The sequence below is a fragment of the Sinocyclocheilus anshuiensis genome, unplaced genomic scaffold (genome assembly GCF_001515605.1).
Source record: "Sinocyclocheilus anshuiensis isolate Anshui unplaced genomic scaffold, SAMN03320099.WGS_v1.1 scaffold2799, whole genome shotgun sequence".
In the NCBI taxonomy this organism is placed as follows: Eukaryota; Metazoa; Chordata; class Actinopteri; order Cypriniformes; family Cyprinidae; genus Sinocyclocheilus; species Sinocyclocheilus anshuiensis.
The window spans coordinates 75971-86106 of NW_015548372.1; the positions used below are offsets into that span (position 1 = coordinate 75971).

A 10136-nucleotide genomic window follows, 5' to 3' on the forward strand; every position below is an offset into this window, starting at 1 on the left:
CTCGCCCTCTCATTTCTCCCACAGACAGCAGCGTGTGACCGACCAGCCCCACAGGAGCACTGCACGGACCCTCTGCACTGGGAAGACGGAAGAGAGCACTCACGGCACCGGAGCACCTACCTGGACCTTTCTCCCTAGCACGCACCTCACCAATAAATCCACCCTCCGGGGTATTTATTAAGATTTCCTTGTCGTGTGATTCTTCACCCCGTTACAATATATATATATATATATATATATATATACGTATGTTTTGTTTTTGTTTTTCTGTTTTTTAAGTCACATCAAAAGTGGCAAAAGTTACAGCTAAAAAATTTTATAATAGTAAAGGTTTCTATAATATAAAATATTTATATTTCATAACAGTGGTCTAATTTAGAATTTTCTATTTAAAGAAATACATTTATCATAGTTTCTACAAAAATATTTAACAACACAGCTGTTTCCACTGATAATAATGAGCAGTAAATCAGCATATTAGAGTGATTTCTGAAGATCATGTGACACTAACGACTGGAGCAATGATGCTGAAAATTCAGCTTTGATCACAGAAATACATTACAGTTTAAAATATATTCAAATAGAAAAGTTATTTTAAATTGTAAAAATATTTTATGTTTTTTACTGTATTTTTTATCAAACAAATGCAATCTTGGTGAGCATAAGGGACTTCTTTCAAAAAAAAATATATAAATCTTTCTGATCACCAACTTCTGAACAGTATTATATGGGTAATAAAGGTTACATTTTGATGTTTTTTTTTTTATGCTGTTATGTATTTATTTGCATGTGCTTCTTCCTTCATCATCATCTCTTTTGTCTCTTTTTAATCAGACATTTTGTGTTTAAAATCACTTTTTAAAAAATCAATAAATAAACACAACAAATAAATATCATTATTCAATATGCAATATCATATGTCTACGTTCTCTAAAAGGTAAAAGGTCTAGTCAAGTACAAAGAGATAAGTTACACCAGGTGAACTGTGATTGTGCTGTGTCACAGTAACCCATAGTGATGTGATGTGTTTAGTGCCGGTTTATAATTACACTTCAACCTAGATTAAACATCTAGCATCCAAGACATTATGAACAAATTCATGAGCACATATGTAGAGCCTGTCAGTGTGTCAGACTACACTCACGCCGCACAATACAGACAATGCACCAAACACAAACACACATGGCAACGACGCAGACAGATGACATCAGCGCCGAGGGCCGATCCCAAAACATCAACCTGAAACCTCACGAGTTTCACCGTGACGTCACTGGCTCAGTGGTGTCAGATACACAAATACAGCCTGAGTCACCAGCCAGCTTACTACAATCAGCACTCAGAGTTCATTAGCACTAGCTACCATACATGAAGCTTCAAGTGACAAACTTTGTGTTGCTGTCTTGTTTTTCACTAATATCGTGTCTGAATGAAAGCACATCAAATAGCAGAAAACCTCCCCAGAAGAGTCTAAGCTGTTATGTTACACATACTGTACATTACCTTCAAGACTCAAAAAAACATCAAAACATTGACCATCTCGCATGAACAGAATCAGCCTCTCTTAAGCATTTATCAGTCTCAGAGACACACAGTGAACACTAAGGAAATGCAGCTGCACCCTGGAGAAACGCTTAGTATTCTTCTAATGCAATAAAAATCACAACTTCAGTTTTTAAAAGAAATAAGACCAACACATTGTCAGTGTCTCACCGAGGTCATTTTTATCTTTAAAACAGCCGGTTCTACCCACCAATGACCAGCAGGCTGAAGAAAATGCTCATCCCGCTGGACTGCTCCTCCTCCTGGGCTTTGACGCCCGTCTGCACCGGCAGGATGGGCTCATTTTTAGGAGGCTCGGGGGTCGAGGGCTTGGGCACAGGTGTGGTCGACTGAACAGTGTCATTGCTGGAGCTTTCCGTGCCATTTAACCTGTCAGATGAATACATTTCATATGGTATTTAGTGCAGTCAAACGATTAATCGCATCCAAAATAAAAGTTTTTGTTTACATAATATATATGTGTGTACTGTGTATATTTATTATGTATACTATATATAAATACACACACATACAGTATATATATTTTGAAAATATTTACATGTATATACATTTATATTATATATACATGAACATATATGAACATAAAATATTTTTCATAAATATATACATGCATGTGTTTGTATTTATATATACACATAATAAATATACACAGCATACACACTTACATTATGTAAACAAAAACGTGTATTTTGGATGCGATTAATCGTTTGACTGCACTAATGGTATTACATCAAATATGATGACATTTGACTAAACAATCACTTTAACATTAACACATTAACATTAAAAGATTAAGATGATATATCTGAAGATACAAGTCTATAACAATCAATAGACAGAAGAATCATCCTATTCATACACCATAACACAGGCCTATAACTGTAAATAGATGTATACTCTTGCTGTATCGTGCTGCAGAGATGGTATCAGGTAGTAATACCATGGTACTTTGATTTATACCATGATACAGGATCGTTCAAAATGAAAACACAGAAGACCATGGTATCAGTTATTGGATAATTGTAATAGTGATGATTAACATTGTCACTCTGTCAATCACTCACTCACGCTTTCTGCTGTTAAACTGCAAGCGAACTGATGCTATGTAATGAAGTAATACCTGATCAGATGCTCTCCGTGCCCATCAGCAGTACTCTGATCATGTAAATCACTGACAGCTCTATTATTGTGAGATTCTTCATCGTTTTTACTGTGTGTTTGATCATCTGCTGCCGCAAACCGCCCGAGATCAGCCGTCAATATAACTGATAACACAGCGATCACAGCAGCGCGATTACTGAAGCTCATCGTGCTCACAAACACAAATAATCATTAGACACAGGGGGAAAATCGCAAAATAAACTCATGTCGCCACAATCCATGCTTCGCGGAGTAAATTCGTCGTCATCATTACGTACCCGGAAATCCTGGGAGATGTAGTTTCTGGGACATGTGGATTTGTAGTTTATCCCTTTGGGTAGTTTTAAGCCGAAGTAATGGAATAAAACGTAGATATCGTGTTTTTATTTGTACATATATATTTAGTTACTTATAGTATCCACAAAATGTATGCATTATCAGTGCAGAGAAGAAAATTGCAGTTTAAAAACGGACGTGCTGACGTCACAATGGAGTGATGGTTGCTGGGAGTTGTAGTTCACATAAGGTGCGCGTGTCTACAATACGCAATTCTGTGATGCATTCATTTGGAATGACATCCTGGTGAAAACACAGGCTGTCCGCTTAGATAAATGACTTATTTGACGTCTTGTCTGCATAAGATGAGCAATGCCATTAATATTTACATGATTGGGAGATTCTGTGCGGGTGTAGCACTGGATCTCATACTCTACCTAGTTTGCAGTAGTCATTATTAAAACAATACCTTGTTCTATTCAAGTTTATTATTTTATGTCTTTTGAACCTCTGGTCTGGTCAGTGTCTACCAGGACAGATGGAATAATTGCTCATTTGAGTTTTAAGGTCTTGAGCTCCTACTCTAAATAATATGCAGACGCATTAATGGGGCCATTCAATTTCCCCTCGACGATCAGTACGCGCCTTTATACTGTACTTGTCTGTTTCACAGCCTCTGGGAAAACTGGACCATGCGTGCAGCGTTACGTAATCAAGTAAAGTCACGCATAGTAATTTTCACACAGTCCCTCCTTTGCAGACGGTCCCTAGAACATTGCCCTGATATGTGCGTAACGCAGAGTCCCATGCGCTTCCATTCATAGCAGCGCGCAGGAGGGTGTGTGTATGAGTGAGTGCGCGCGCGTGTGTGTGTGTGTGACACACGGGATGAAGATGATGAGACTCCACTAGGACAAGTGACCCTTCTAGATTGGATACATTTCGGGATCGGACCTGATCAGCGTGTCTGCGCTCGGACTCTCCATCTGCGTCTATTAACCGGACACATATCTGTCCATACTTATAGAAGAATATCTGCGTCTCTCTGTATAATGCCGACACATATGAGATTTCGGAGAAGGTCATTTCTTGGGCTTTTATTTCTCTTCTCGCTCTCCACTTCTGCGCTGTACTTAATCTATTCAGCCCCTGGCATAGGTAAGCCACTGAAACATTTAGTTAACATCTATTCTGAATAGGCTGCATGTGGGTGACATCTGTAGTCTGGTTATTTAGGCTGCTCTGTTTTATATAGGCTAGTCAGGTTTGTCAGTTGATGATGATTGTATGATGAATAGATGGCCAATCATTGTTTTTAATTTATCATGTATAGAGTAATAAGCCCGCGATCGGTTGTTTGTGTTTAGAGAGCAAATTCTGTCAGACTTCCCATCAAATCCATGTCGTTTACTGTGCTCAGCATGTATGAAGACCTCCATTATAGAGAACACTTCATATCTCCAGGCAAATGCGCTTTGATTTTTTTGACTGTTAGTGTTCTGATAACATTATAAATTGTGCTACTATATCTTCGGGCCCCAAAGACGCGCCTTCCAGGCAGCGAAACTCCAGTCCACGAGCGCTTCGGTCATGAATGTTTTATTAGGATATGCTGAGGTTATAAGAGCTATTAAATCGTGCATTTGAATACGGGTTATAGTAGGATTTGTCAATTCCGATTGGCGAAGAACTTTCCAGCAGCTTTATTGATTTATTTTTAATAATGCAATAGCAAACAATAACATTAAATTTAAAAGTATTAGCTTAGGTCAAGGTTATTTGTTAATATAGCTACACAGAGAGAGTTAATTACAAATGGCATTAAACATAAACTGCACATTTTTTAAATCCATGTAATTTAGGCTACATGTGTCGAAGTGTACGTATATTAGGTTAAATTAGGTTGATATAAACGGCCTAAAAAGTGAGTGAGAATACAAAACAATAAGTAGCCTACATACTTAACATTGAGATCAAATTGCTCATTGCAAAGCTGTGGTTGTGTCACAACAGGTCAAGTGTTGCACCTTTAGAGAGGAACCTGGTGTGGTCAAGTGTTTTATTTCTGTGCTGCCTTGTGAATATGTTGCCTTCTGTGATTTTTATTTTCTTGACATTTCTTTGTCATTTAACCTATAGGCAACCCTTTCTCCTCTGTACCCTTTATCTGTATTTTCTAAATTGGCTTAATTATTAATGAAGACACTTTAAAAACCGTTTAGCTTCCATGGCATGTGAGTTCCCCGTGTTTAAAAGGAGAACAAGGACCAGTAATTCTAGTATGTTAATATGAATGAAAAGCTTTGCAGAAGCTGCATTTGTCCCGGGGGGAGGTGACTGGCATGTGAAGGGAGTGAAACGGCCCTCTTCTGGAAGACGTCTTTGTTTAAACGCAGGGAAACACGGGAAATGTCAAGTCCCTAGTGTTTCTGGTAATCGTGGGGCATATTTTTGGCTTTGGCACTAGAGGACATTAAACATATTAGCTCTTCTTTGGAAACCAGGGATTTTAGGTTATCTTCACGCAGAAAACAAAGTTGTGAAGGAATTTGCAACAAAAAAAAAAAAAAAGATTCCTCAAGTTTAGTAATCTTAAAGGGTTACTTTAATATGAAAATTGTGTCATAATTTGCTCACCCAATCCCATAAGACTATTAATCTATGGAACACAAATAATAATATTTTTAGTATTCTCTCATCATCATATTATCAACCCCATCGTTTATTGTTATTATAATAGTAAGTACATGTAACGTGTAACAAGGACACGTGTAATAAAGTGTTACCAAGTTTGTTTTTTTATTTTATGAAGCCAATTAGGTGCAATATCTTTAAATTGTATTAGGCTATATAAATTGATATTATATTTGCTCTCAAGATATCGACTATATGTGACCCTGGAGCACAAAAGCAGTCTTAAGTCGCTGGGGTATATTTGTAGCAATAGCCAAAAATACATTGTATGGGTCAAAATTATTGATTTTTCTTTTATGCCAAAAATCATTAGGATATTAAGTAAAGATCATATTCCATGAAGATAGTTTGTAAATTTCCTACCATAAATATATCAAAACTTAATTTTTGATTAGTAATATGCATTGCTAAGAACTTCATTTGGACAACTTTAAAGGTGATTTTCTCAATATTTTGATTTTTTTTTTGCACCCTCAGATTCCAGATTTTCAAATAGTTGTATCTCTGCCAAATATTGTCCTATCCTAACAAACCATATATCAATTGAGAGCTTATTTATTCAGCTTTGAGATGGTGTATAAATCTCAATTTTGAAAAATTGACCCTTATGACTGGTTTTGTGCTCCAGGGTCACATATAATGTAAATTCAGGTAAATAGGCTACATCATATTGGATTGCAATTAATAAAAGTTATTAATATTTGCTGAGAAAAGACCCCAAATGATGACAGCTCAAATTGCAGACAAAAGCTTTGCATAGACATGCTGATTTTTAATTGTTAGTTAAAAAATTATCTAAAAAAAAAACAATAGATAATTAAAGGACATATGTTATAGTGACATATGTGAAGTGTCATAAGTGACATATCTTTTCTTCTGTATTGTGATATACAGTACATTCAAATGCAACGGATTATTGAAAAATGAATAGTTCACAATAAGATGCATAACACGCACTTAGAAAAATATAGGATTATTTTGAATTTCATGCTAACACACCAGTATTATATCAATAATAATTAAAACTAGGTTTAAGGTTTTACCCGCTCTAGATATCAAAACGTGTGTATCAGTGTGCCAGGAATTACAGTAGATACAGTTGACCTCAATTTGGTCAAAGACACACTATAAGAGTGCTGTGTATCTCTCTATATTTATCTCAATGAGAAATGCAGTGGAACCATGGAGATACATGTCTCGTGTCCCCATGGAAACAACGGCAGCAGCTCTATTACCCCTGAGGGGTATTTAATGCTTGTCAAGGGAATTAGCTTCGTAGGTCACCAAAACCTTCAGTAAACCACTTACTGCTCATTTCACACGTGCCGCAGCTCGGGAGAGGGATCGTGGGCCACAGATGTGTCTGATTGCTGCAGGTTATTGAATTAAACCTAGAGAAATCCTGCTGGAGCTCACTAGAACACAGATCCTATTTATAGACGCAGACCCCATGGAAACCCAGGTGCCTCCGTTCGTCCTCTGAGCAAGCCGCTGAACGCCAGACAGAAGACAATAGAGGAAGAGGAACCGTCTTTCTGCAGGACTGCCTTCAATCCAATCCTGAATGTGCAGTCGAGGTCCGATCTGGGGATTGGAGAAACTGAGGAATGTATCTGACATAATCCTGACGTTCATGAAATCATTGTTGAAATTGTTGAGCAATGTCTCTAATCCATGACTATGCGATTAGATCCAATGATTCCCATGAGATGGTGGTCCTATATGAGATTATGCCAAGTAGGACATGTCAACATCTTTGTTGGTCCTGGAAAAACATTCAAACCAAACAGATTATTGGGTTACATTTATGGGGTTTTATCGGCCTGTGTTTCCCTTAGATTTTAGGGGTATTTAACGGTTGGCATTGTTTTTCACAGAAATGTTCTTGATCTAGGAACACATCCCTGCAAAAAAAAAACTGATTCTGCTTCATGTCTAGCAGCTAACAACATATATGGTGACCTTCTCTTGTCTGGTTGTTTAAAGGTGACTCATCAAACCACATTTGCGTGTTCCACTGCACAGGATCTTGCACCACATTATGCGTTGGTCTTTCTAAATAGCAATCTACCATAATTTCTGTGAAGCCTGTTGTTCAGTCTGACATGGTTCATGTGGGATTTTGTGCGCCATCATGTTGCATGCTAAGCCGCAGCACACATGTACATAGGTTACTATTTAAAGGTGGGCTTGAAAATATTATATGATCTTTATAATCGTGTATGAATATCAGGTCAAACGGAAAAGACAGGATTTGTCAGTGTTTTTTTTTTTCTTTTTTTAGCGGCTTCTAAGTGAATAGCTATGTTTCCATCCAAAGATGGGAATTTAACTTATGCGCAAACTGGAATATCGCATAAAACATTTGTAAATAAAGCACTGTTTCCATCCAACGAGTCAAAGAGAACAAAATCATCACTTCCCAATAAACTGGCACTAAATATCACTAAGAAAAGTAGTAGAAGCCACCTAATATAGTAATTTTCATATATGATAAATTACTTTCACCTCAGAGAGAGCAGACGAAACAAATGCAGTCATTGCTTTTGGAGGTGGATGTCTGGTGTTTGGGAACGCAGTCGTGTAAGACAATAATACAGATATACTTTGACGACAGACTTTACTCGGGCATTTCAGAACGACCAAAACATCATTTCAGATGCTGTGCAACGAGATCGGTCCACTGGTTAGTCAAGTTATCCCGTCCCATCGTGCAAAGTCACATGACTTTTTTGATGTGCATGGTGGAATTTATTTGATAAATGTGTTTCCATTGTAGTTTATGTGCATTTTTTCTTATTGGATCAAAAGTTTATCCTACTCAATTTTGTGCATATGTTTTTGTATGCACATTTTTTAGAATTTATGCACATCTTGGCATTTCCATTCAGCTTTTTTTTTTTATATGCGATATTCCAAAATGTGCTTAAAAATAGGTCGTTCAAACATAGCTAATATTAAGGTGTTGCTGGGGAGTTTTTTGTGGTTTCTAAATGCTTGCTGACTGATCCAAGTCAAATAGGCCCACCCCATGACTCAATTATATTCTGGCCTACACCAGAGGTCTTCAACCCTGCCCCTGAAGACCCACTGCAGAGTCTGAACCAGCTAATCAAAGTCTTTAAGGCTGCTTGAAAATCATAGGCAGGTGTGTTGGAGCAGGTTTGAAATAAACTTACAGGACACTGGCACTCCAGGCGCAAAGTTGAAGACCTCTGGTAAAGTGTTGAACCGAAATTGTTACCTTAAAGAGCAGCTTTTACCTGATTTAACCCATAACAATTAGTTTTGTTGGTATTAAGTAAAGTATTTAAGTTGAATCAGTGTAACTAAGTATTTTGTTATCATTTTTTATACTAAGTGAAAAAGATTAGGAGTAAGCATGCATGTAGGAAAGGTTAACACTTTTGCAGACAAGTATGTGTGACTTTTACTATTTCCCTCTTCAAGCTTTGTGACCACATAGGTCACCACATGCATTGCACATTTATGTGCAGGTTGTTCAACGCCACAATCCCCAAAAACCTACTTGAACACTCATGGAGACACATGCAAATGCTGCAAAGCTACAAATGACCCTTCAGCCTAGAGCCGTGCACAAACAACATGTACTGAAATAATCATTCACGCCTTCCATGGAGTGGTGTGAGAGGCCGTTTATAATGCAGGATCCTACCAACCTCACATCTACATTGTTTTATCTTTGTAAAAGTCAATGAACCCTGTGACTGTGAGTGGAAAGTAGTCGCTTAGAGGCAGCGCATTCAGCTGGTCTCTGGTTAGTGTCGTATTTGCATGGCCATTTGTTTACAGAAGATTAGGGCACATAGAAACGCAACAAGAAGGGTCATGGGGAAAAGAAGGGCAAAAGCATCTACCATGTCATTTTGTGATAGGTAGGGAAATGTCCGTTTCCCCACCTGTAGTTTGATACACATGTTAGACGAAGAAAAACAAACTGGCCATGGATATAAATTATTTAAACAATTAGTTATTTGTGAATATCTTTTTTTATGAATATTTAGTTATTCATTTATTACAGATGCTTGCAGTGTCATTTGTTCTGCAGTAATACAGAAGATGAATCTAGAAAGACTGAACCCTTATACACTCAGACTGTCATATTCTATGTTACTTTGGTGAAATGCTCACAGTTGTCAAACGTAGGATGTTATTAACCACATGTTGTACCTGCATTGAAAGCATGCCCACTAGAGCTACCGTCTAATGTCCAAGGATAGTCATGTGACACTAAATAACGTAGTAAGAATGGAATTTGGTTAAACATCAATTGGGGAAGGGCAGCCGCCACCTTCCCAATCACTACCACATGTAATCCATTGTTTCATTGACACGGTAATCAATAGTCTTATCATCTGTTCATGACCAGTATATATATATATATTTATACAACAGTTCGTTCTGGTTCTCAAATCTGATTGGTTGAGAACCGTGAGATATTGTAC

The 10136-nt window shown here is 37.5% G+C and overlaps 1 protein-coding gene and 1 pseudogene across 1 annotated transcript in view; one reads left to right on the plus strand and one right to left on the minus strand.

Moving 5' to 3' along the window:
• The window catches only part of LOC107656675 (sodium/hydrogen exchanger 8-like), a 36865-nt pseudogene extending 33907 nt beyond the window's left edge, over window positions 1-2958 (minus strand).
• Window positions 2959-3803: 845 nt separating this feature from the next.
• The window catches only part of LOC107656676 (beta-1,4-galactosyltransferase 5-like), a 25758-nt gene continuing 19425 nt past the window's right edge, over window positions 3804-10136 (plus strand). The window contains exon 1 of the mRNA XM_016444617.1: window positions 3804-4134. Coding sequence (XP_016300103.1) covers window positions 4029-4134 — 106 coding nt within the window. The 5' untranslated portion in view covers window positions 3804-4028. The remainder of the gene's footprint in view (window positions 4135-10136) is intronic.